The sequence below is a fragment of the Antechinus flavipes genome, chromosome 4 (assembly GCF_016432865.1).
Source record: "Antechinus flavipes isolate AdamAnt ecotype Samford, QLD, Australia chromosome 4, AdamAnt_v2, whole genome shotgun sequence".
NCBI classification, from domain to species: domain Eukaryota; kingdom Metazoa; phylum Chordata; class Mammalia; order Dasyuromorphia; family Dasyuridae; genus Antechinus; species Antechinus flavipes.
This window is the reverse complement of record NC_067401.1, coordinates 11147435-11174179: the sequence shown is the minus strand read 5'-3', so window position 1 is coordinate 11174179 and position 26745 is coordinate 11147435. Positions and strand designations below refer to the sequence as shown.

General features: G+C 59.5%; 1 protein-coding gene across 2 annotated transcripts; it reads left to right on the top strand.

Moving 5' to 3' along the window:
* The first annotated feature begins 2902 nt into the window (after positions 1-2902).
* CLCN2 (chloride voltage-gated channel 2) lies at positions 2903-26427 on the top strand. 2 transcript variants are annotated; one of them, XM_051999937.1, is made up of 24 exons: positions 2903-3048; positions 6288-6444; positions 6607-6738; positions 7197-7325; positions 7406-7539; positions 7632-7709; positions 7818-7896; positions 8099-8224; positions 8875-8959; positions 9084-9185; positions 10062-10146; positions 10842-10997; positions 13299-13368; positions 13662-13772; positions 15108-15321; positions 16296-16429; positions 18186-18358; positions 19091-19196; positions 19378-19451; positions 19649-19708; positions 19825-19863; positions 19943-20047; positions 25661-25747; positions 25877-26427. In XM_051999937.1, exons 1-24 carry the CDS (start codon positions 2989-2991, stop codon positions 26069-26071), a joined length of 2691 nt encoding a protein of 896 aa, XP_051855897.1. In that variant the 5' UTR covers positions 2903-2988; the 3' UTR covers positions 26072-26427. The 2 variants fall into 2 exon arrangements, with proteins under 2 accessions (XP_051855897.1, XP_051855898.1); XM_051999938.1 differs by lacking the exon at positions 6607-6738.
* The last annotated feature ends 318 nt before the right edge of the window (positions 26428-26745 follow it).

Below are 26745 nucleotides of genomic sequence, written 5' to 3'. Positions count from 1 at the left end.
CCCGAACCCATTCGGGCCTATAAGAAATCAAAATAAGTTGTTGTCCCGCCCAAGGCCCCGCCTCCTTGCTCGGCCGCACCCCCAGTCGTGACCTTGATCTGGGAGCTCAGAGTCCAGTGCGCGCCCCGCCCGTCCACAGGGCGCCCCCGGGCTTTGGCACACTCTGTCCCGGTCTAGGGCCGGGCCTGGAGCGAGCCTCGCCTCCCTCCTCCTTCTCCTCCTCCGTCCAGACCGGGGGAGGTGAGCACAGTCAGTCCTCGAAGTGACCGCCTCCCCCGGGCGGCCGGGCGGCGGGACCATTAGTCCTGGGATGTGGCCCCGCCCTCCTGGGGATCTGCCATGAGGTCATCGGGCGGCTGCCCAGCCTTATTCCCCGGCCCTGCCCACCCTGACCCTCCCCGCTCAGCAGTCAATTCCTAGCACGGTCCATGTTACCTGTCCCTGGTGCTGCCCATCTGGGCCCGCCCCACCCCCAGCTCCTTCGCTGCCAAGCCCTCTCCCCACCGCTTCCTCCTGCCCACCTCACCTGCGCCTGGCAGCCCCCCTCCCCCATCCGCATCTACTCCCGGGCTCTGGAACACGGGGCCTCTTCCCTTCTTTCCCCATGGGGCCGCACGTCAGCAGCTCCTCAGGTTTCGGGCCTGGGGCCCTGCCAGAAAAAAGCGACCTCTGCCCCCCACACCCCTGCCGAGTTAGAGCCATTCTCAGGGGAGTGGCTTCTGCAACTCCCTCCGGGGTTTCCGCCTTTCTTTCTGTCTCCAGCCACCCCTTGACGTCCCCCTCCCCATCATTCCAGCCATTACTCGAGGCAGCTCCCAAGAGAGGCAGCAGACATAAAGAGAAAAGGGATCCGTGCCACCCCTCCCCCAAGAGGTCACCGCCAACATCCTTGCTATCTTCTTCCTTTCCACTGATGATTCTGTTCTGCTGAGCCCAGGAAGACCCCCCCCAAATCACGTCCAGCTTTTCTCCCCACTTGTGGCTGAGTGAGCCTTCTCCCATTGAGAATCAAGTCAAGAAATTCTTATTAAATGGTCCACACACATAAAAACCACAGGAATAGCTACACACAACAGACAAATCTCTTCAGGTGCTTGGACCCTACAGAGAAATGCAAAATAAGAATGAAGCACATCAGAGCAAAGAGAGACTCAAAGTGATCTAGGAAATGTTCAGGAAGGAGCTAGTATTTTGGGCTGGAGAGTTCAAGGAAGACCAGGGGAGGAGGGGGCACTTGGGCTCAGCCTGGATAGGACAAGAATGGAAGGAGCAGATAGAAGGGAGTGACTTGCAAGCATGGAGGGCTCCCTTCATCAGGAAACTAACAGTCCAGCTTAGTGAATAAACAAATGAATTAATTTTTAAAAAGACTTTATTAATCCTCCCCTTTATTTCATGAATTGTTAGAAAGAGCGTGCATGAAGTTGGAGTAATGTGACATAAACTTGGAAGGGTGGATCAGAAGAAGCAGATTGAAGAAGTCCTAGACTGAGAAGATTGAAATTCATAATAAAGGCAATAGGGAGCCACTAAAAGTTTTAGAACAGGAGAATCAAACTCAAGACTGGACAGGAAGAAGACTTGACAGTCGGGTGAAGAAAGAATTGGAACCGGAAATTTCATTGGAAATGAGGCAGTCAGGCAGGTAGTGGAGAGGACTTAAATGCATAAATTTGGGCCCTGTAGAAAGTGACTTCAGGTGTCTAAAAGAAGTTGGGTGGGTGACATTTGGTATCTAAAGAACTTTTTTTTTTTTTAGCTATTGTAGCTCTAACATGGCCTTGAACTCTTAGCCTCTCCTCCTTGACGGCAAGGACTCTCCTTGGCAGATGGTAAACATCTGATCGTCGTTGGTTAACTGTTTATGCCCTCAACCCCTTGGGCTCCCACCTACAGGATGATGCTCCGGAAGGAGACTGGATTTGGAATCAGAATGCTGTTTCAGCTACCGAGATGACTGACAGCTCACTGACTTGTAAAATGGGGCGATTGGTCTTTCCAACCCGGATTTTAGGATGGGGGATCCACACAGAGCTGCTCGGAATCCCCTCTCCTCTGAAATCCCATGTGGGCCTGAGTGAAGCTTCCAGAACTTGCCCCCTGAGCCCTAGGTGCTGAAGTGATGAGTCTGCAATAGACTGAGGGAAGATAAAGAGAATAAGGAACCTCAGCTTCGGTGGGAGCTCGGGCCCCCGTGGGCGGAAGCCTCCGGCTGGGGCCGAGTCCCCGACCCCCTTCCCACTCCCAGATCCAGCTCTCCGGAGCTTCAGCACCTTGAACTGTGACCCGTTGGCTGGGGCTGGATCCCTCCCCCGCCCCTCCCCCCTGCCTAGGAGCGCAGATTTCCCTCTAGAGGTTTTCGGGGTAGCTCAGTCCCGGCTCTCGGGCTGGGCAGGACCTCAGACGCCTCGGTACAATGTCTGCGTCTGACAGCCCTGGAAACTGAGGTTTGGTAACTTTGGCGAGGTCACGGCGACTCCCGCTTGTCTAAAAACAGCCCGGTTCTTCCAGGCTTGGGGGCGGAACCGCGGAGCTCTGCGGGCCCCCGGGGGAGGGACTAGCGCCCCAGTGGGAAGAGCAAGAGAGGAGGGGTCCCGGCCGGACCGTCCGAGCGCTCCGCGCCCCCCCGGCCCCAGCGGGGCCCCCGTAACAGCGAGAGTCGCGGGCGGGGGGAGGGGGCGGCGCGGCCGCTCCCCGAGCCCGAGCCGTCCCCTCCGGGCGGAGCAGCACTGCCCCGTCCAGCTCAGGCCAGCCCAGCGCGGCTCCTCGGGAACCGCCCCTGGCCCGCCCGGGAGGGAGGAGACGAGGGGACTGGGGGAGACGACACCGGACTCGGGCGGCACTCGGGAGCCTGCGGGGACAAGGCTCGGGCAGCGCCGGGCGTCGTGCCGGGAGGGAGGACGGCGCTGAAGCGGGGGCCCCGGGCTTGGGGCACCGAGCGGAGCTGTCGGAGCCGAGCCCCAGGCCAGGCTGCCCTACGTGGAGGAGATGGCGGCGGCCGCGGAGGAAGGGATGGAGCCCCGGGCTCTCCAGTACCAGCAGACCCTGGTAAGTGAAGGACCGCTCGGAGCCAGTCCCAGCCCTCTGTTCTCCGGCCGCGGGGGCTACGGCTCGGGGCAGGGGCAGGGGTCCTGCCTGGGACCTGGCGGTCGCCGTAGCTGCCTCTTTCCCCTTCTCACAAGCCCCTTCACACCCACCCCCGCAACCACACACGCAAAGGGAGCAGGTAGGAAAAAATCTGTGGGGAAACTGAGGCACATGAGGCGAATGACTGGCTTGTCAGGAGAGACCAAGATCGGAGCGGAGGACGCCGGGAGTATTGGACAAAGACTCCAGGCGAGATGTCCCCGATCAGCACGATTGTCCCCACCCCCTCCTTTATTCTCACCTGGGCACGAGCCAGAGCCCCGGCCCCACCTCTCCAGGGTCGCTTGACCTTTTTCTCCTCGGCAGCTCCTTTCTCTGCATCTCCTGCTCCATCTCCTCCCTCCAGGGGCCGCATTCCCGGCTGGCTTGACTCTCCCAGCCCAGAGCCGGGGAGGGATTGTTGGGGGGAGTTTGGGACGGTCCCTTCCAGCCCGAAGCCAGACCCCGGGGGGTGGGCTGGAATGCAGGCCCAGCTCCAGTCCTGGCCCTGGTGTCCTCTGACCCCATTAGGGGGCCGGGATCACCGGGGCGCTGGGCCGGGATGACTCACTGGGCCGATCTCCATCCACTTTGGCATCTCGGCTGCCATTTATCTCCTGCCAGAGCCCATGGGGAGGGCGAGCAGGGGAAGGGGGTGCTCCCCAGGTCAGAATCCAGCAGCTGGGATGGAACCTGGGTCCTGGGGAGAGGCAGAGGAGGAGCGAGGGGGAGCGGCCGTCAGCGTGGGCCAGCGCTGAGATCAGAGACTGCCAGGGGAGACAGGGGGTGAGGGAGGGGCCGGCCAGCAGGGTCCGTTAGGAGGAAGCTGAGGAGCAGGAGGCTGGCTGAGCAACGGGAGGTTCGCTGGGGAACAGAGGCTCACAGAGGAGCCGGAACAAGGACAGAGACAAGGGACTGAGACTAGTGGAAGGCGAGGAGAGGTGGGCTAGGGGACACTTCCCCAGGAAAAGCCACCCGCACCATGGACGGGCTCTCAGGTGCAAGGAGTTCCCTGAGCGGTCAAACCTGAGAGCCTCTGCCTTCCAGGGCCTCTTTCTGCCTCTCGGGTTCTCTTTCTAGGGATCTGCCTTCGGTTCTGTCTTTGGGACCCAAAGCCAAGCCTCCTCCTCTCAAGTTACTCTCTCACCTTCCCCTCTTTGCTAGATGCTGCTCAGCCTACCTTCTCCTCCTGCCCCCGTCCCCCCCACTTCTCTCTTGTCCCCCTTCTTTATGTCTCTTTTTCTCTTTCTCTCTCCTTTCTTTACTACATTTCCCTCCTCTCCCTTATCATCTTTCATTTCCTTTCTTTCTATTCTTCATTCTTCCTTCCTTTCTCTCTCTCTCCCTTTCTCTTCTCTCTTCCTTTCTCTCTCTCCTCCTTTTCTCGTTCCTTCTGCCTTTTGATTTCTCTTTGCCTCCCTAGCCTTTCTTTCCTTTGCTCTCCATTATTCCTCCCCTTCCCCTTTATTTTCTCAGTTAGTGAAGCCTGGATCTTCCTGATGTTGCTTGGTCAGCTGGGCCATGGACCCAGCTGTTCTCGTTTTACCTCCTATTCTTCTTTGCTTTCCCTTCCTCTTTTCTCTCTCCCTTCCTCTCTCCATCCATTTCCCTTCCTTTTGTCTCTTCTACTTCCTCTTTTCTTCCTCCTCTTCTTCTCTTTCTTCTCACTTTGTCTCCCTTTCCTTTCTTTTTTCTATCTTCTCATTCCCTTCTCTAGTATTTCTTTCCTCTCACTTCTGTTTTCCCTTCTTCTCTTTCACCTCTTTAGTTGTCTTCCCTCTCTTCACTTTCTCTTCTCTTTCCTTTCCTCTCTCTTCTCCCTTTCCTTTCTTTCCCTTTTCTTTACTCTCCTCTTCCTGCTCCTTTTTCAGCCCTCTCTTGAGTTCTCCCCAATTTCCCCTCCCTTCTTTCCTTCCTTTCTTGCCCTTTTCTCTCACCTCCTCCTTTCTTTTTTCAGCCCTTAATCTTCCTTGAGTTGTCTCCAATTTCCCCTCCCTTCTCCTCTTCCTTCCTTTGCTCCTGTCCTTTTCTTTCCCTTCTTTCCCTTTCCCTTTCCTGCTCACTTTCTCTTCCTCCTCTCTCCCTCTTCTCTCCCCTTCCTTCTTCTCTCTTCCTTTTCTCTTTACCTGTGCCTTCTCTCATCTCTTTCCCCTCCCCTTTTTCTCCTTTCTGTCTCTCTTCTCTTTTCCCTCTTTCCCTTTCTTCCTTTCTTTTTTTCCTTCTTTTCTCCCCTCTCACTTCCCTCTCTCTGTGTCTCTTTCCTTTCTCCACTTGCCTCCCCCCACATTTCAGTCCCAACAGGAGCCCTTTGTGTCATGTAGCTCTGCGGGTGGTGGCCGGAATTTACTCTCCCCCCCTTCCCCACACACACACCCAGCTTGGCTGGTCTAAACCAGTAGCTCACTGATTTTTCCCCATTCCTCACCCCCCTCCACCCCATCATCTAAACCCAGAACCTTGGCTCGTTAAATCATCTCCCCCATCACCTCCAGGAAAAGGTTCTCCACATCCCCTCAAGTTATCCCCGCCTTGTAAAGGGGATGTAGGGGCCCAGAGTGGGTTGGGGGGCAGAATGGGGTTTCCTCATTCCCTGAGAGTGTGTCTCTCTCTGCCTCTGGCTAGGCTGGCGGGACTGGGGAAGGGTGAGGAGATTGGGGGGGTCACAGAAAGAGGATTAGGAAGGCAGCTGAGGCAGTCCCAGGCCAGGGAGGCCCAGAGAAAACATCGTGATAGGGATTGGAGTATCCCCTTTCCCTAAGCCAGGGCGGGTCTGGCCTTCGGCTCTTGGGCCTCCCCCGTCCAGTGCCCCAGGGCACCCAGGGCTCCCTGACCTTCTCTCCTCCTACTTCCTGACTTCCTACCTCCCGTTGTCCAGTTGTCCAAGAGCTGCGCTCCTTATCCATGACCCTCAGGCATAGGACAAAGGCCCGAGGAGGCTGTCCCCACTGGAGGCGGGCCCACACGCTGTGGCTTGCGCTCTCTCTGGTGCCCGGCGGCACCCCCAGACTGTAATGTCTCTATTGTTCTCTGCGGCCCTGCTCCTTTGGAAATGCCCCAGGTGGAGGAGGCGGGTGGAGGCTGGAGATAATGTGCAGGGCTCTCCTGGGTCCTTGTCCTCCCTTCACCCTACCTGATGCCCCTCTCCCCTCCCCCCCCACCAGATGTATGGCCGGTACACCCAGGACCTCAGTGCCTTTGCCAAGGAGGAGGCTGCCCGGATCCGGCTGGGGGGCGCCGAGCCCTGGAAGGGGCCCCCTTCTCCCCGGGCGGCCCCCGAGCTCCTGGAGTACGGACAAAGCCGCTGTGCCCGATGCCGCAGTGAGACCGGGGGCAGGGGTGGGGGAGCAAGGACGGGACCAGGGCAGGGGGAGGGGGCTTTGTCCAGAGAGAGGCTGAGGCACTCGGAGCCTCGCTTGCTCGGGGGCGGGGGCGGGGAAGAAGTCGGCTTTGAGTAGCCCCCCCTTCCCTTCCTCGCCCTAGTCTGCTCTGTCCGCTGTCATAAGTTCCTGATCTCGAGGGTTGGTGAAGACTGGATCTTCCTGGTGTTGCTGGGGCTGCTCATGGCGCTGGTCAGCTGGGCCATGGACTATGCTATTGCTGCCTGTCTGCAGGGTGAGGGGGGCTCCTTAGCGCTCCCACCGGGGGGCTCACTGACTGACGTGCCGTGGCCTGGCCTGGCCGGGGTCCCCGGAACTGCTGGCTCTCCTCCACTCGACACCCCCCGCCACTCACTGCCCTCCCCACGCTCAGTCCTGGCTTCCAGGCCCAGGCCCGTGTGGGCCCAGGCCCAGGCTGGACCCCAGATGGCCCAACCACCGCCCCCTCCGGACCACGCCGAGCGCTTCTGCTGCCACCATTCCGCTGCACGGCCCCCCCGGGGGCACTAACCGCCCTCCGAAGGCCCCCCTCCTCCCAGTGCCCACCCTCCCACTCCCTCACCTCGCCTGCCGTCCCCGGGAGGAGTCGGTCCTGTCCTTGTGTCCCCGATAGGAGCCGGAGCCCAGGGTGCGTGGGGGAGGAGGAAGGGAGGGAGGTCGCCCGCTGGGAGTCAGCATCCTGTGTCCTTCCAGCCCAGCAGTGGATGTCCCGGGGCTTGGACACCAACCTCCTGCTGCAGTATCTGGCCTGGGTCACCTACCCCGTGGTCCTCATCACCTTCTCGGCCGGATGCACCCAGATCCTGGCCCCCCAAGCCGTCGGTAACGTGGCGAGAGGAAGGGCCGGGGGTGGGAGCCGGGGGCTGCGCAGGGGCCAGCTCCAGACCGGCCGTTCCCCGCAGGCTCTGGGATCCCAGAGATGAAGACCATTCTCCGGGGCGTCGTGCTGAAGGAGTACCTCACGCTCAAAACCTTCGTGGCCAAGGTCATCGGGCTGACCTGTGCCCTGGGAAGCGGCATGCCCCTGGGCAAGGAGGTGGGCGCAGAAGGGCATCCGGGAGGCGGGGGGGGGGGGGAGGCGAGCGGGCCCGGGGGCGGGACCCCCACTCAGGCCCCTCTCCCTTCCAGGGCCCCTTTGTGCACATCGCCAGCATGTGTGCGGCCCTCCTCAGCAAGTTCCTCTCCCTCTTTGGGGGCATCTACGAGGTAAAGAGCTGGGCTCGGGGAGGGCCCTGGGAGAAGGGGTCTCGGGGGCCGGGAGGAGCCGCCGGGTCTGGCTGGTCGTTCTCACCCCCCGTCCCCCGGTCCCCCCAGAACGAGTCGAGGAACACGGAGATGCTGGCGGCCGCCTGTGCTGTGGGCGTGGGCTGCTGCTTCGCGGCTCCCATCGGAGGTAGGAGCCCCTGGGGGCCCAGCTCCCCGCTGGCCTGGTGCTTCCCTCCTCCCTGCTGCCCCAGGCAGGGCGGTGTGCCCCAGAGGGAGAACCTGAGGGTAGGGAGGCCCGAATCCTGCCCCTGCCCCTTCCCAGCTCTGAGTCAGGGACCTCTGTAAGCCAAGGAAGCGCCCCGCCTCCCTCCTCCTCTGCCTTCCCTCAGGAGTCCTGTTCAGCATCGAGGTCACCTCCACCTTCTTCGCCGTCCGTAACTACTGGCGGGGCTTCTTCGCCGCCACCTTCAGCGCCTTCATCTTCCGGGTTCTGGCGGTCTGGAATCGGGATGAAGGTGGGTGAGGGACGAGGTAGCGGCGGGCGGTCCGGGGGCCGGGAGGCGCGGTGACGTCCGCGGGCGGGGTCTCCTCGGCGATAATCGCCACGGCTCCGAGCTTGGCAAACGCCGCCGCATTTGACCCCCCCCACGTCCAGCATGTGACCCGCCACATGCTCTTATTATGTCCTTTTCACGGATGAGCAAACTGAGCCCGAGAGGGTTTAGGGCCTTGCCCAGGGTTTCACAGCTGGTAAATGTCTGAAGCAGGATTCGAACGCAGGTCAAGAAAAGCACCCCCAGCCTCTGGTTTCTGTGCCTAACGGATGCTCCTTGGGGGCAAAGACCGTTTGGCTTTTGGCTCCACATTCACATCCCCAGAAGCCCTGGCACATAGTAGGTGCTTAGGTTAACGGAATCGCCCCGCCCTGGTCCAGTGAAAAGAGGGGCTGCTGGACCTGGAGGCGCAGAGAGCTGGGTTCGAATCTTGCCTTTGACGCGGACTGCCTCAGTGCATCTCCCGGCCTTTCCGTAGAATGGGATAACTCGGGCCCTTCCCCTCTGAGCCCGAGGCGCCCGTCCCTTGAACGAGGGACTTCAGAGGAGGCAGTTGGGGGGGACCCTTCGGGCCAAGATTGCCTCGCTCTGCTTTCTCTCCTTCCTCCCAGAGACCATCACCGCCCTCTTCAAAACGCGATTCCGCCTTGACTTCCCTTTTGACCTACAGGAGCTGCCGGCCTTCGCCGTCATCGGGTGAGACCCAGAGGTTTGGCGAGAAGGGCTGGGAGGGGGGCAGGGGGGCGAGGAGAGGGAGGGCTGGGAGCCTGAGCGCCCCAGGGCCCCCTCTGCCTCATGCTCGCGCTTCCTCCACCCCCAGAATTGCGAGCGGCTTTGGGGGGGCCTTGTTTGTCTACCTGAACCGCAAGATCGTCCAGGTGATGCGGAAGCAAAAAACCATCAACCGCTTCCTGATGAAGAAGTAAGAGAGGCGGCCCTGCCTGCAGCGGTCCTGGGGACGGGCGGGGCGGAGCCAGGGCGGGAGGCCCCCCAGCAGTCCTCATTGTACAGATGGGGAAACTGAGGCTCGGGGCGGGGCAGATTTGCCTCAAGTTCCACAGGGAACGTCAGAGATGGGTCCTGTGGTGTAGTCACCCCCCCGAGGGCAAGAGCGTGGAAGACCCCCGACTAAGCAGCCTGAGGGAGCATGGCTTCCCTCTGCCCCCGATCCCCACCCAGGAATCCTGGAGAGACTCTTGGGCGGATCTTCAGGGAATCCCCAGCTCTCCTCAGCCATGGGCCCTTCAGTCAGGTGCAGGAGGAGGCTCCGGCCCAGTCCCAGGCTCAGAAAGAGCAGCTCTCCCCGCACTGTGCGGCTTTGCACAAGCCACTCCCACCCCTGGGCTTCTCTTCCCCCTCTGTAAAGTGGGGTGCTCAGGATGGGTCGCCCCCAGGCCCCTCCCAGCCTCGGCTCTGCACCCCCATGGCCCCCCAGGCCCCCCCAGCCTCAGCTCTGTGCCCCCCAGGCCCCCCCAGCCTCAGCTCTGTGCCCCTCAGGCCCCCCCAGCCTCGGCTCTGCGCCCCCATGGCCCCCCAGGCCCCTCCCAGCCTCGGCTCTGCGCCCCCATGGCCCCCCAGGCCCCCCCAGCCTCAGCTCTGTGCCCCTCAGGCCCCCCCAGCCTCGGCTCTGCACCCCCATGGCCCCCCAGGCCCCCCCAGCCTCGGCTCTGTGCCCCTCAGGCCCCTCTGCACCCCGGGTCACTCACCTATTACACAATGGCGCAGCCGCTCCCTCGCTCCCTCAGTCTCCTACCAACAGCCTCCAAGACACCCTGATCTTGGATTCTCTCATATTTAGGCGCCTGCTCTTCCCAGCGCTGGTGACCCTGCTCATCTCCACCCTGACCTTCCCGCCTGGCTTTGGCCAGTTCATGGCTGGACAGGTAACTTTTCCTGCCCTTTGCTTTTCACAGGCCCTTCATTTCCCAGTATCCCCCTCTCTGCTCCCTCCTCATGAGCCCGCCTGAGAGCAGAACCCGCCTCAGACCGGGCTCCAAGCAGTCCTAGCGGACTCAGCTCTCACTTCTTCCCAAGGCCTAGGGCCCCCCTTGCACCTGGGGCCCCCTCCCTCCCAGGGCCCCCTCCCTGCCTGCAGCCCCCTCCCTCCCAGGGCCCCTCCTGCCTGCGGCCCCCTCCCTCCTGGAACCCCCTCCCTCCCAGGGCCCCTCCTGCCTGCGGCCCCCTCCCTCCTGGAACCCCCTCCCTCCCAGGGCCCCTCCTGCCTGCGGCCCCCTCCCTCCTGGAACCCCCTCCCTCTCAGGCCCCTCCTGCCTGCAGCCCCCTCCCTCCCAGGGCCCCCTCCCTGCCTGCAGCCCCCTCCCTCCCAGGGCCCCTCCTGCCTGCGGCCCCCTCCCTCCTGGAACCCCCTCCCTCTCAGGCTCCCTCCCTCCTGGAACCCCCTCCCTCTCAGGCTCCCCCTGCCTGCAGCCCCCTCCCTCCCAGGGCCCCCTCCCTGCCTGCAGCCCCCTCCCTCCCAGGGCCCCCTCCCTGCCTGCGGCCCCCTCCCTCCCAGGGCCCCCCCTGCCTGCGGCCCCCTCCTGGCCCATCTCTCCAGCCCCATAACCCCCTCCACTTTCAGCTCTCCCAGAAGGAGACTCTGGTCACTCTGTTCGACAACCGGACCTGGGTGAGCCAGGGCATCGAGGAGGACCTGGAGATGCCCAGCACTTCCCAGGCCTGGAGCCCGCCGCGTGCCAACGTCTTCCTCACCCTCGTCATCTTCATCCTCATGAAGGTGCGCGGCCTTCTCCCCCCGGGGCGGGCGGTACGGTGGGAAGCGCCGCCTGAGTCGGAACCCCAGCTCTTGGCACTTGCCGCTTGGTCTCAGAAGCGGGAGCCACGGTCAGACAAACCCAGGCCCGATCCGTTCTCCTGGGGAAGCTGGTCCTGGACAGAGCAGGAAGGACAGGGAGGGCTGCAGCAATCCCAGGGCTCAGACTAGGCGGCAAAGGAGGTCACCATCCTCTCTTAGATTAGGGGATATTGGACAAGTCACACCATCCCCCATCTCTTTATCTGGAAAATGGGGATCACACTTGTCCCCCACTTCTCCGGAGGAGAGCCTCCGAGTGCCCCTGGGAGCCAGGTTATAGCCCCGACCCTCCCACGGCCCCCAGTGGCTTAGGCCAGGGAGCTCCGGACAGCCCGTGTGGCGAGAAGGATTAATGACGATAATAACAAGGAGCTGACGTTCAGATCACAGCTTGGAGGTGAAAAAGTATTCCCCGGGGTTCTCATTCGCTTCTCACTCCAACCCCCGGAAGCGGTCTAGGTTCCTGATTTGCCCAGAGCCCCCCAGCCAGCAGTGTCTGCACAGGTGCCCGCCCAGGGCCCGGGCGGCTTTCTGCCCCCGCCCGGCTGCCAGCACCAGGGCCAGCCGGCAGCCGGAAGCGCTTACCCTGTGCCGGGCACTGGGCAAAGTGCTGGGGGACACAGAAAGGCCCCAAAAACCTCCCTCAGAGCTGTCTTCTGTGGCAATTCTGTGAATCCCTAGGATTTACACACACACACACACACACACACACACTCACACACACTCACACTCACACACACACTCACACTCACACACACACTCACACTCACACACACTCACACTCACACACACACTCACACTCACACACACACTCACACTCACACACACACTCACACTCACACACACACACACTCACACACACACACACACACTCACACACACACTCACACTCACACACACACACACACTCACACACACACTCACACTCACACACACACTCACACTCACACACACACTCACACTCACACACACTCACACTCACACACACTCACACTCACACACACACTCACACTCACACACACTCACACACTCACACTCACACACACACACACACACACACACACACACACTCTCACACACACACACACACACACTCACACACACTCTCACACACACACACACACACTCACACACACACACACACACACTCACACACACACACACACTCACACACACACACACACACACACACTCACACACACGTTCCCTTTGCAAACCGTATTAGATAAATATTAGCTCTTCTCAAGTCTCAAGAGCAGACGCAAAACAGGCTGAAAGATGTCATTGGCAGCTAAACAAAAAGCCTCCTACAGAAAGGGGGGCCCGGAAGTGAGGAGGGACAGTGCTTCAGGCGTGGGGGACAGCCAAGGCAAAGGCTCGGAGGTGAGAGCTGGAATGTCATAGGCTAGAAGCAGGTAGGAGGCCACTCTGGATCCTAGAGGGTGTGCAGGGAGATAAAGTCCAAGACCAGAAAGGCAGGAAAGAGGCAGCTTGGGAAGGGCGGTCGGTGCCAGAGGCCGTTCTGTGGGATCCTGCCATGATGGGGTAGCTAGGTGGTACAGAGATAAAGCAAAAGACTCAGGGTTAGGGGTTCAAATCCTGTCCTAGACATCTGGCATCTGCGTGACCCTGGTCCAGTCAGCGAAATTTTCTGTTTCTCAGTTTCCTTTATCTATAAAATGGGGGTGATGATATGACTTCTAGGGTTCTTAGGAGGATCAAATGATTGAATATTTGTGAAGTACTTTGTAAAACTTAAAGTGTTATGTAAGTGCTAGCAATGATGGTGGTGATGGTGGTGGTGGTGGTGGTGATAATGATGGTGATAGTAGTGATGGTGATGATAATGGTGATGATAATGGTGATGATGATGACAATAGTGATGCTGGTGATGATGATGACAATGGTATTGGTGGTGATGGTGATGATAAGGATGATGGCAATAGTGATGATAATGATGGTGATAATGATAATGATGGTGGTGATGACGGTGATGATGATGGTGATGATGATGACAATAGTGATGCTGGTGATAATGATGACGGTGATGATGAAGCCACTAGGGTTGAGGAGGGAGCTAAGATGCTCAGAGCTGCACCTACGGGAGATCACTTTGAGCAGAGGTGGGAGTCAGCAGAAACTCGAGGCAGAGACAGCCGGGAGGCTCTCGTTGGACACCCCAACGGGACGGGCCTCAGGGATGTCCCTTGCCCTCCTCCGCAGTTCTGGATGTCGGCTCTGGCCACCACCATCCCTGTGCCCTGTGGAGCCTTCATGCCGGTCTTTGTGATTGGTGAGTTTAGATGACCGACCTCTCCAGGCCCCGCCCACCCCTCCTGGGGCTCCTCTTCCCCACCCACCTGCTAAATGGGGGGATGGGAGGGAAGGGGGGCCTTCCCACCTGCAGCCCTCGTTTCCCCTTCTGGCCCGGGATCTCTCCGGTCCCTGCGGCTCTCGGCTCCGTGGCCCCGAAACCCTCGCGCTGGGGCCGTGGGCCGAGGACGCCCGGGTGCTGGCCGGGACCACCCGGGGCTGCCGGGGGGGGGGGGGCAGCTCCGAGCTGCTCTTTGGAACCCTCTCTTCCAGGAGCAGCGTTTGGGCGCCTGGTCGGGGAGAGCATGGCTGCGTGGTTCCCTGACGGGATCCACACGGACAGCAGCACCTACCGGATAGTGCCCGGGGGCTACGCCGTGGTCGGTGAGGGCGCCCCCAGAACCCAGCCCCCCGGGACCACTTCTCTCGGGATTCTGGGCCACAGGCTCCGGCTCTCGGCTCCTTGGCCTCTGCTGCCACCTGCTGGCAGCAAAAGGCCTTTCTCTGCCAGGGCCAGAGCGCTCCCTTCTTAGGCTTTCAATCAAGTGATCGATCAGGAGGCCTTTATGGAGCATCTACTCTGTGAGATGCACCCGAGGCACCAAAAGGAAGGGAAAAGGAAGGGAGGGAGGGAGGGAGGAAGGAAGGAAGGAAGGAAGGAAGGAAGGAAGGAAGGAAGGAAGGAAGGAAGAAGGAAGGAAGGAAGGAAGGAAGGAAGGAAGGAAGGAAGGAAGGGAGGGAGGAAATAAGGAAGGAAGGAAGGAAGGAGAGAAGGAAGGAAGGAAGGAGAGAAGGAAAGAAGGAAGGAAGGGAGGGAGGAAAGAAGGAAGGAAGGAAGGAAGGGAGGAAGGAAGGGAGGGAGGAAATAAGGAAGGAAGGAAGAAGGAGAGAAGGAAAGAAGGAGGAAGGGAGGGAGGAAAAGAAGGAAGGAAGGAAGAAGGAAAGAAGGAAAGAAGGAAGGAAGGAAGAAAGAAAGAAGGAAGGGAGGAAGGAAGGAAGGAAGGAAGGAGAGAAGGAAAGAAGGAAGGAAGAAGGAAGGAAGGAAGGAAGGAAGGAAGAAGGAAGGAAGAAGGAAAGAAGGGAGAGAGGGAGGGAGGGAGGAAGAAGGAGAGAAGGAAGGAAGGAAGGAAGGAGAGAAGGAAGGAAGGGAGGGAGGGAGGAAGAGAGAGAGGGAGGAAGGAAGGAAGGAAGGAAGGAAGGAAGGAGAGAAGGAAGGAAGGAAGAAGGAAGGAAGGAAGGAAGGAAGGAGGAAGGAAGGAGAGAAGGAAAGAAGGAAGGAAGGAAGGAGAGAAGGAAGGAAGGAAGGAAGGAAAGAATGAAGGAAGGAAGGAGAGGAGAGAAGGAAAGAAGGAAAAGAGGGAGGAAGGAAGGAAGGAAGGAGAGAAGAAGGAAGGAAGGAAGGAAGGAAGGAAGGAAGGAAGGAAGGAAGGAAGGAAGGAAGGAGAGAAGGAAAGAAGGAAGGAAGGGAGGGAGGAAAAGAAGGAAGGAAGGAAAGAAAGAAGGAAGGAAAGAAGGAAGGGAGGAAGGAAGGAAGGAAAGAAGGGAGAGAGGGAGGGAGGGAGGAAAGATTTCCTGCCTTAGAATGTTACATTCTGTTGTGCAGTTACCGTCGCAGTGGCCACCTGTGTGGCCCGTCCCAGTGACATCTGCCCCCTGTGTGTGTGGGGGGGATGGGATAACTGGGGGCTCTCCCCGGGACACGTGGGTGCTCTCCTGCAGGCGCGGCCGCGCTGTCGGGGGCAGTGACCCACACCGTGTCCACGGCGGTGATCGTGTTTGAGCTCACGGGCCAGATCGCGCACATCCTGCCCGTCATGATCGCCGTCATCCTGGCCAACGCCGTGGCCCAGAGCCTGCAGCCCTCCCTCTACGACAGCATCATCCGCATCAAGAAGCTGCCCTACCTGCCCGAGCTGGGCTGGGGCCGACACCAGTACGGAGGGGCCGCTGGGGGGGAGGGGGATGGGCCTGGGGCGGGGAACAGGGGAGGGACACGATCTGGTCTCGGCATCGGCCTGTGGCTTCAGAGCCCAGAGTCCCGGGATCGGTCCCAGAGACTGCCCCCTCCCCTTCCTCCCCGCTCAGTGACTCTGAGCCTTGCTCACTTGCGTCCTTGCGTCCTGTCCCTGGACATCTCAGGCCCCAGCCTCTTCTCCTGAGATCCAGGCTGGAAAATGGGCTCGCCCTGGCCCCTCCTAACTCTGGGATGGCCCCATCTGGCCCTGGCTCTGCCACTGCTCTCCCAGGGGCCCCTCTCTGCCCCCCAGGATCCCTTCCCTTCCTGATGCCCCCAAAGCAGCGTCGGCACTTTCCCGCAGCCCCCGTAGTAAGGCCGCCACCTCTCTCCAGCCCAGGTCATGGGGCCTTCGCCACCTGCACTTCACAGCAGGCACCGAGACTCCGGGTTCCCGCCCACCCTTGCACACAGATTATCTCGGGCACTTCCCTGGGCTCTGGTTCCCCTCCCTGTAAACCTCGGTTGGACTAGCTGACCTCTGAGGTCGCCGGGAACCATGACCGTGCTCCCATTGGGAGAAGGAGCTTCCTCCTCAGTGAAATCACAAGTCTGCTGCAAAGTGGGCCGGGCAAGGAGACCCAACTGGGCCTGTCCTCAAGGAGCTTAGATTCTCCAGGCAAAGCCCCCGACTCCAGGCAAAGCCCCCGACTCCAGGCTACCAAGGTCCTGGGTGTTTCCAGCGGGTTCCCCACGCCTGCACTGATCTTGAGGAAATCCACCCATCCCTCTAGGACCTTGAATGAGCTTCTTCTCTCTGAGCCTCAGTTTCCTCATCTGTAAAATGGGGAGGAAGAAGACTGTCTGCAGGGTATCTCCTCCTCACCCTCCGCTCCGGAGCCCTCTCGGGACCTCCCTGCTGCCATCGCTGCCCCAGCTCTCTTGTCTTCCAGGCAGTACCGGGTTCGGGTCGAGGACATCATGGTGCGGGACGTACCCCACATCGCCCTCAACAGTACCTTCCGGGACCTTCGGATGGCATTACACCACACCAAGGGCCGGACCCTGGCGCTCGTGGAGTCCTCAGGTAAAGGCGGGCTGAGGGGGGCACCTGGGCCGGGCGGTGGCCGGGGTCTGGCTGGGGCAGCTGGGCCGGGCGGTGGCCGGGGTCTGGCTGGGGCAGCTGGGCCGGGCGGTGGCCGGGGCCGGGGCAGCTGGGCCTGGTCGCGGTAGATGAGAAGAGAAATAACATTCGCCGGGTATTTCCAGAGCACCGTGTGGGGCGCGTGGCGCTGCTGGGTCACTTCAATGGCCACAACAAGCCACCAAGTTGTAGAGGACCCACATTCAAATCTCACCTCTGACCTTTATTACCCATGAGTCTTGGCGGAAACTTCTCTCCAGGAGACTGTGGTGCTCTAGGTTGAGGGGCTGCTCTCCAAGTGTGGAAGGCCCGGATTAGAACCCCCTCTCTGACACTGACCAGCTGTGTAAGCTGGGGTGAATCTCCCCATTCTCGGTGTCCCATGATGGGGGCTGGGCCAGGCGGCTTCTGAGGCTCCTCCCAGCTCCAGACACAGGGGCCTGAGTTCAGATCGTAATTCTGCCCCTTGATACCTACTGAGACTTATCCCAGGTCGTGGAAAGGGCACAGAATTCGTAGTCAACATTTCCACTTAGTTCTGAGCAAGTCACCCCATCCCTTAAGCCTCAGTCTCCTAACCTGCAAAAAACAAAGCAATTGATTTAAATCAGGAGTTGTTTTTTGGGGGGTTTTTGCAACTGGGGTTAAGTGACTTGCCCAGGGTCACACAGCCAGGAATTAAATGTCTGAGGCCAGATTTGAACTCAGGTCCTCCTGACTCCAGGGCTGGTGCTCTGTGCTACCCGGCTGCCCCTAAATCAGGAGTTCTTAATCTAGGGTCCACGAACTTGACCTTGGGTTTTTAAAAAAAAGTACCTTGACAACTGTATTTTCACCTATTTGGTTTCCTTTTTAATCCTATGAATTTTATTTTAAGCATTTAAAGGAATTAATTTGGGAAAGGCTAATAGACTGGGCAGCGTGCCTGCCCAAGGGGCCCCCCAAAACTTAGCAAGGGGGGCTGAGTCAGTAGCTCAGCTAGAGATGGATCCTGCTCGTCCACAACCCCCCCCCCATTATTATCTTTGAGGAACTGCATGTTTATTTTGTTAACATTTTCCAGTTACATGTTGAACTGATTGGGGCCAGACTTTGGAAAGCTACATGAGGTTCTAGGGTTCCTCTTGCTGGAGCCAGACTCGGGGGGCTTGGGTTCCATAATCTTGGCCAAATCACAACTTGTGCTAAGTGACCCCGTGACCTTCTCCTTTGGTCAGGTTTTCCTCATTTTTACAATCCAGGGGTTGGATCTTTGGCTTCTGGGGTCTCTCAATCCGTGAGCCTCCCTAGCCTCGGCTTCCTCTCCTGTAGAAGGGGTGGCCCGCAACGACCTTCCCTTCCCTGTATCCTCTTGTGCCGCCATGTCACACCTTGCTGCCTCGGTTTCCTATCCCGTAAATAGAAGACATGGCCAGGAGGCTCATGCTTAAGCCATGGAAGGCTCCCTTAGCCCTCCTCCCGGGCTGCCAGCCGTGCTCCCGGGCTGCCCACTGTGCTCCCGGGCTGCCCGCTGTGCTCCCGGGCGCCCGCTGTGCTCCCGCGCTTTCCACCGTGCTCCCAGGCTCCCTTAGCCCTCCTCCTGGGCTGTCTGCTGTACTCCCGGGCTGCCCGCTGTGCTCCCGCGCTGCCCACCGTGCTCCCGCGCTGCCCACCGTGCTCCCGCGCTGCCCGCCGTGCTCACGGGCCCTCCTCTCCGCAGAGTCCATGATCCTGTTGGGATCCATGGAGCGCTCCCAGGTGGTGGCCCTGCTCAGCGCCCAGCTCAGCCCTGCCCGGCGCAGGCAGTACCAGCGGGAACAGAGGGCCGCCCAGGTCTCTCCGCCACCAGAACAGGAGGACTCCCAGGGGCCGGAGGCCAGCATCCACTTCCAGGTGAGTGCGGCCTCCTGGGAGGGGAAGGGGCCCAAGGCCGCTCCCGCAGCTTCTCGGTGGAGCAAGGGCACGAGTCTCGCTCGGCCCCGGAGTGATGTGGGGGCAGCGAGGGGGAGCCGGGTGCAAGTTCATACGGACTGGACAAAACAGAGAGAAGCCCGGTGACTATGGAGTCAGGGCCTTGGTCATTCCCACTGGGGGCCAGTCATGGAAAACTGGGGACAGCCAGGAGGCCGAGGGCCCCGGGCCCCGGATCTGGCCTCAGACGCTGACGAGCTGGGTGAGCCCGGGCAAGTCGCCCCTGCCTCAGTTTCCTCATCTGCCAAATGATGGAGGAAAAGGGCAAAGGGCTCCACTCTCCTGCCAAGAAAACCCCAAACGGTGTCACCAAGAACTGGACACCATGAAGAGCGGCCGAAAATAAGGGCCTCGATTCCACTCTGAAAACTGAGAGGATCCGGCTTCTGGTGACTTCTGTGAAGGAGCCTAATGGGACTGTCCCAGTGGAAGGGAAGGGGCCACCTGTGGCTGGGGGGCAGGGCCAGGAGGCCCTGGGCAGCCTCAGAGGAAGGACCCTCCCGGTCTAGATCAAAGGTGGGGGGTTGGTACCCCTGACATTCTCTCCTCTTGTGCTCCTGAATCACTTAGCCTTGCTGAGCCTCAGTTTCCCTATCTGTTAAATGTGGGGGGTGGGTTGCCGCCCTCGGTCTGGACTCCCATGGTCCTTTGCAGGTGAGCAGCGAGGAATCCGGAGTCCCGCCCGCCCGGGGGCAGCCACGAAAGCCACTGAAGCCTGCCCTCAAACGGGGGCCCAGCCCTGGGGTGGAAAGCGCCCCTGGTGAGTCTGACTCCCCTCCCCCATCCGATGAAGCGCCTCGGCCGTGGCTTTTGTCCCAGCTGGCAGACGGGGCCCACCCGGGGGAGACCCTGTGGGGGAGGGGAAGCAGGCGCGCAGGGCCGCCCCCCTCGGCCGGCCCGGGGCCTCTCCGATTCACTGGGGGGGCATGTTTGGCCCGCAGGGGTCCACGAGCCAGCGGGCATCGCCCTCAGGAGCCTCTTCTGCGCCAGCCCCCCAGCAGAGGGAAGCTCGGAGGTACCCCAGACCCCTCCCCCTCCCCCTCTTCCCGCCCAGCTTTGCGCGGCCCGGCCTCCCTCCCCGGCTGTCCCCTCTGTCTAACCTGCCGCTCCCTCGCCCTGAGCTCCGCTCCCCGCCCCCGCTGCCCGGGCTCAGTGTCCCCCTCCCTTCCCCCATCCCATAATAGTCTTCTTTCTGGTTTGGCCCTAACCAAGTTGGAAAAGTCGGAAGCGGGCGACAAGCGCAAGCTGAAGAGGGTGCGCATCTCCGTGGCGGTAAGTGCGGCCGCCCCTCCCCCTCCTGCGGGTCTCCCGGCCCCGGGCCGGGGAGGGCGGGGCGGAAGGAGCCGGCCCGGCGGCCAGGCCCGGCCCATCTCCCCCTTCTCTTCCAGAGCGACTCCGACCTGGACGTGGAGATGACGGCTACCGAGGTGAGCGCCCCGAGGGCCGGAGCGGGAGTGGGGGGGCAGGGAGCCGCCGGGACCCCCCCTCACTCCCCCCCTTCCCCAGATTCTGGAATGGGAGGAGCAGCAGCTGGACGAGCCGGTGAATTTTAGTGACTGCAAGATCGACCCGGCCCCTTTCCAGCTGGTGGAGAGGACGTCCCTGCACAAGGTAAGCAGATGCCGAGCCCCGCCCAGAGAGGCGGGACCAGGCGGAGGAGCCGGGATTGGCCAGTGCCGGGAGCTGGGAGGAGGAGCCGGGACGGGCTCGGAGCCCCCGGAGCTGGGAGGGGGAGGAGTCTTGAACGCCGGCTCCTAGGAGCTGGCCCCGGACTCAGTACCCAGGGCTGGTAGAACTGACTGGCCGCAGCTGCAAAGGACGTTGCAGACGGCCCGGGAGGGGAGGGGGGGCGGGGAAGGGGGACAGTCCCAGCCCGGGAGGGGAGGGGGGGCGGGGGCGCAGCCCCAGCCCCGGCGGGGAGGGGAAGGGGGACACTCCCAGCCCCTCCAGGGCTCGGCCGCCTGCCGAGCTTTTTGTGAAGGATCCATTCAGGCTCAGCACTGAGGCAACCAGAGAGGGGGGGAAAGCAGCTGGGGGAGGGCCAGGAACTTGGGGTCAGAGGCGGCTCGGGAAGGAGGGAGGGAGAGAAGGCGCTGCCAGAGAGCCGGGAGGCTGCTCCAGAGCCAGGGAGACAAAGACCAGGAGGTTGGGAAGCTCTGAACACCCACGGGCACCGATCCTGGGATTGGGAGGGTGAGGGGGGAACCACCCAGAACAGGTAGAAAAGGGGAGAGGCCTCGGGGGCAATGAGAGGATCAGACGCCAGAGGCGGACAGTGGGGTCCTAAAGCCCCCTCCGCAGTGCTCGGGGCGCCCCCTCCCCACTGCTGGGGGAGAGGCCGGATCTGGAGCCCGGTCCGCGCGGCTCCTTCCGCCAGCCCCCAATGCCCCCAGCCCCCATTGCCCTCAGCCACGCCACTGGCAACATTTGAGGGCAGAACGGGCAGAAGGCAGAGGAGGAGGAGGAGAGGCAGAGGCGGCCAAGGGGCCGGCCCGACGCCAGCTACATTCAGGCTCGCCCCAAAGGGTGGAGGCGGCCAGCCTCCACACGGAGACCAAGAAGGCTCCAACAATGGCCAGGCAGACTCCTCGGGGCCCAGAAGCCGCAGAAACAAAAGCCACAAAAGAGTGGGCTCGGGGAGCCAAGATCCGCCTTCGAATCCCGTCTCCGCTGGTTACTGGGTGAACCCGGGAGAACGAAGTCCTACCCCCCAACCTCAGTCTTCTGCTCTGTAAAATGGGGTCCCCCCAAGGCTCCCTCCGGGCTCGGTCTGTGAGCCGAGGACACTAGAGAGAAGGGAGGCTGGGAGGCTGCGGCACAAGCCCCGCGGACGCCCAGGTGGCCAGGAAGGAGTTAGAATCATTGCCCACGGTTCTGGGGCCCCCTTTTAGCTTGCAGAAAACCCTCTGCGTGGGCGCTAGGGGGCGCCGTGGTGCCGAGTGCTGGGTCTGCAGAACCATTTATGCGGGTTCAAATCCCGCCCCTGACGGTAACTTAGTGCGGCTGGGCCAGTCCCTTCGCCCTTCTTGCCTCCGTTTCCTCATCTGTAAAAATGAGCTGGAGAAGGAAATGGCCAACCCCTCCAGCATCTTTGCCAAGAAAACCCCAAATGGGGTCAGGAAGAGTCCTACGTGACTCAAGTGACTCAGCAACAAAACCTTCCCCGTCCCTGAGAGAGGCCATGTAATTACTATCATCAAGCCCGTTTTACAGGTGAGGAAGTTGTGGCTCAGACTGGAATGTGGCTGGCCCAAAGTTCCTCCCCAAGCTGAAGGCGGAGCTGGCGTGGGGCCAGACCCAGGGCCCGGGGGCCAGATCCAGGGCTTCGGGGCCAGACCCAGGGCTTTGGGGCCACATCCAGGGCTTCGGGGCCAGACCCAGGGCCCAGGGGCCAGATCCAGGGCTTTGGGGCCAGACCCAGGGCTTCGGGGCCAGACCCAGGGCTTCAGGGCCAGACCCAGGGCCCAGGGGCCAGATCCAGGGCTTCAGAGCCACATCCAGGGCTCGGGGCCAGATCCAGGGCCCAGAGTCTAGGCCACTGCTGCAGCCGGCCCCTCCTTGAGTGGAAGGGGATGGAGGAGTCCCCCCAGACATCTGGGCAAAGGCTGAGGAGCCATGGGGGAAGGGAAGCAGAGGAGGCCAGGAAGGTGGGCCAGCCTCACTCCTGATGTTGGGCCAGCTCCAAGCCCTGGTTTTACTGTGAGCCGGCCGGGCTCCCGAGGAGCTTCAGTGACTCACCCGACATCAGTGGAATAATAAGCGGCGTCAAGGATCTGAGCCCAGGCCCGGAGTCCCTGCCCTTTGGGCCTCCAAACATTGTCAGGGGTAGGGATGGCAGCCTCGACGCTGCTGTTTTATAGCCAGAGAGAGGCCGCGTATTAGTGGACAGAGTACTGGTCACCCAGCACTGGCCCCGTCAAATGGAAACTGGGGATGGAAAAGCCATAGTCGCTGCCCCAGGGGGAAGTCTTGGGTTCAGAGCCGGAAATGGCCTTCGGGCCCACGTAGTCCAACCCTCTGGAGTAGCAGATGAGGAGGCCGAGGCTCAGAAAGGTAAAGGAAGGAAACAGGCATTTATTAAGTGCCTACTGTGTGCCAAGCACTGGGCTAATAAGCCCTTTATAAGTGTGATCTCACTGAACCCTCCCGATCACCCTGGGGGGTGGGTTCTGTTATCATCTCCATTTTAAAGGTGATAAAACTGAGTCTGAGCTGGGCTACGTGCAGTGACTTAGCATCCTCTCAAGCCAGAGCTGACTCGTGCTACTTCCTCCAGTGAGATGTGCAAACTTTGAGATCTCCACTCTTTGTGTCAGCAGTTAGCACAGTACCCGGCACATAGTAGGCATTTAATAAATGTTGACTGACTGACTCGGCCTTGATCAGGGCCCGAGTCAGGACCAGAGCCCATATTTCCTGTCTGTCTTTTAGGGAGCCCGGCATCACGGCCTTCCAAATTAACCTTGGTTCCACTTAATTCCAGAAACATTTGTTGTCTGCCTGCAGGGCACTGTGGGGGCCATCAGGGTACAGAAGGGACACCGGGCCTGCCCTCCTTGAGCTTAGTCTGGCCAGAGCGGTCAAGCTCCCCACACAGACAGGACAGAACAGGACAGAGTCCATTGGTAGAGAGGCAGAGGAAGCCCAGGCAAGTTGCCATGAGAAGTTTCAGGCTCACTTCTAGCTGGGAAATAAGACGTCTTAAAGACGGTTAGAGCAGGACGGTCCCCTACGTCCCCCTAATTCAGTCCCTTCGTTTGTAATTGAGGAAACTGCGTCCCAGAAAGACAAAAGACACTCGCCTAAGCTGCTACTAAGTGGCAGAAGCAGGTCTGGAACCTAGAATTCTTAGAACCTTTGGTCCAGTCTTCTTTCCAGGATATTGTATGAGGAAAAACAAAAAATAAATTTAAAGATGCTGATGCACTGCAGAGACCCAAGCACAATAAAGAAGGATTGACAGGTCACAGGGAACCAAAAATCAGGGCAGCACTGATGATACCAACAAACAGCTCACACCTCTAGAGTGTTTTAAGGCCTACGACATGGTTTTACCCACAACAACCTCACGAAACGGATGCTGCGGGTATGATTATCCCCACCGAACAGATGAGAAAAAGGGGCTCACGATGGCTAAGTGACTTTTTAAAAGCACAGAAGGAGCTTGACTCCAAGACCAGTTTTTGAAAAAGGAAACATAAAAGGGTCCATGTACTACCAGCCCCTAAGTTTGACTTGGTTTTGTGGGAAAAAAAATCTTGGATGTAATATTAAAAGGATGGTCTAGGAAGATCTAAAAAAGGAAGTCGTGATCACTAAGTCAGCCAGGCTTCATTAAGATCTGGACATAGCAGATGGAGCTCATTTCCTTTTTCACAGGATTGGTAGGTTGGTAGTTCTAACAGAAATGCTGCCAATAAAGTTTGTCTGATTTCTGGCAGAGCATCTGACAGAGTATCGTACGCTAATTCTTGAGGAAAAGTTGGAAAGGCACAGGTGAGATGATAGTACAATGAGATAGACTCAGAGCTGGTTCAGTGGTCAGACCCAAAGGGAGTCATTAATGGCTCTCTGTCACGTTGGAAGGAAGCCCTAGCAGAGTGTCCAAGACATCTGTGCTTTGGCCCTGTGCCCTCTAAATTTGTTCAGCGTCTTGGATAAAGACACCGGAATCATGTTGATCCAATTTGTAGATGTCCCCGAGCTAAGAAAGATGCTATCGTGTAGGCCGTGTCCGGGTCTAAAAAGATCTTGTCAGTTCAAAGTTCACTCTACTAGCTTGAAACTGAATAGGGATAAATGAAAAGTCTTGTATTTGGGTTAAAAAAAATTTTTTCCATTACTACAAGATAGGAGAGGTTTGGCTGGAGAGCAGAGAAAGATGTGGGAATTAAAAATATATATATGAATCTGTGGGTTTTAGCAAACCGTTAAGTTCATATATACATCAACAATGTGATGTGAAAGAGCCGAGACGATCTCAGACAACACCAGAGAGATCGGTGAGAGGATACGAACATCACGCTCTTCCCTGGTCAGACCCTATTTGGAGTGTTGTGTTTGGTTCAGGGCACCACTGGTAAAGAGGGTTTCTACAGAGTGTGCGTTAGAGGGTATCCAGAGGAGCGAGCATGATACTGAGGAGTCTTAAACGCAAGTTATAGGAGCATCAGCGCGAGGAAATGGCCACATTGATTTAGCCTGGAGAAGGTTTAGATGTCATCAAGTGCGTGAAAAGCTGTCCAGTGAGAGGAAAAAAAGCTTAGCTTTCTCCTGCTTGTCCTCAGAGGGCAGAACCAGGAGCAACGAGTGGGAGGAAGCTGCCAAGAGACCGATTTGGGATGGATGTTGGGCAGAGCCATCCCCAAGGGGGCTTCACTTCTTGGAAAGGTGGTGGGTGCCCCTCGGGGGAGGCCGGCCACTCGTGGGGCACCTGCAGAGGTCCCGTCTAGCTGGGAACTTTAGGGACGATGTGACCCCTGGAGCTTGCCTGACTCCGGGTTTCTGTTGTGACAGTCAGCTTTCTTCCTCTGTAAAATGAATGGGGTGGATGAGATCATCTTGGATTAGAGCCTGAGCCCATTCAAGCCCAACTCTCTTATTTGATGTGGAGGAAACTGAGGCTCAGAGAGAGTGATTCACTCAAGACCTCACATCCTTGTTGACAAAGGAAGTATTTTTTAAAAAATAAGAAAAAGAGCAGGAAGGTCCAAAGGGGAACAGAACACCCCCCTCCCACTATCTGCATGGCAGACAGTAAGAGTTTAATGAATGCTTGTGGAATGAATGAGAGAATGAATGGATGGTGAGATCGGAGCCACGAGGAGGAAAAAGATTAAAGAATAAGAAAATAAGGCTATAAGATTGCACCAGTAAAGAAAATCTCATAATGAAGAGCCATTTCCCCTAAGGAGAACAGTGGAAAGTGGGCTAAATTGCATCACATGAGACAAAGACTAGACAGAAGATCGCATTTTCTGACTCTAGTGCAGAGGAATTGGTTTTCCTAAGAGCCCGGAGCGTCCCTCCTCCCCAGCGCTGTGCTCCTGGCTGTTTTCTCCGTAAAGCTCTCCCGGATGGGAAGTTGGGGGAGCCGGGGGGTGCTGGGAGGCCAGAGCGGACAAAGGCCCGGCAGGGGGCCTTTGTGCGCCCCGGGTGACTTCCTCTGCAGGATCTCGGGCCAGGGCTCTCTAACGAGCTTGATTCTCCTCTTCGCCCCCATAGACTCACACCATCTTCTCGCTGCTGGGAGTGGACCACGCTTACGTCACCAGCATCGGCCGGCTCATCGGCATCGTCACGCTTAAGGAGGTAAGAGCCGGTGGCTGCTCTCCTGCCCCCCTCACCCCAAGCCCCACTGGCACCTCTCTCTCCCGATGGAGGGGAGCCTCGAAACAGGGCTTCTTCCCCCTCCTCCACCATCCTCTGTCCCCTTTCCAGCTTCGGAAAGCCATCGAGGGATCTGTCACAGCCCAGGGCGTCAAAGTCAGGCCGCCGCTGGCCAGCTTCCGAGACAGCGCCACCAGCAGCAGCGACACGGAAACTACAGAGGTGCACTCCCTGTGGGGCCGGCGCCCCCGCCACAGCCCGCCCCACGAGGGCAGCCCCTCGGACAGCGACGACAAGTGCCAGTGAGGGCGGCGCGACGCCTGCATCCCCTGGGACGGGAGCCTGCCACGGGGCGGCACCAGCCTCTTCCAGGAGGCCCGTGGAACCAAGCAGGCACCAGCCCTCCCCTCCGGACTGGGGCTGCCAGCTGCGCCCTGGGTATCTGGCTAATGAGCGGGCGGCTGCCGGACTTCCGGGGGCAGAGGAGGGACCAGGGCTGCCCAGCTGCTGCCCCTCTCCGGTAGCACAGGACCGGAAGGGGGGACTCCCCTCCTGGAATCTCCAGGGACCAGATGTACATAGAGATTTACAAAGATTTTTATATTAATTTAATAAAACAGATTCTTAAATAGAACAAAATAAACCCCTAATGAGCCACGTAAGCCTGGAATGTCTGTCCCCATGCCCTGACCCTGGCCACACTGCCCTGCCTCCGGGGCCTGGCCTGCCAACGTCTCAAGGAGATCTCGGGCTTCTGTCCTTGGCCGCCCACCAGCGAGGCCCCGGCCCAGCCACCGGCTCCAGGGCCACGCTTCCTGGTACCACCTTCCTCCAGGAGTCCCGGCGCTCTTGGTCCAGCTCTAGCCCTCGGACACGGGATTTCGCTCCTTGCAGCCCCCGCCCTCCTTGGCCCCTTCTGAAGCTGCCTGGCCCAGAATTCTCTCCTGCACACAGCCACACACACACCTTTCCCCCAGTTC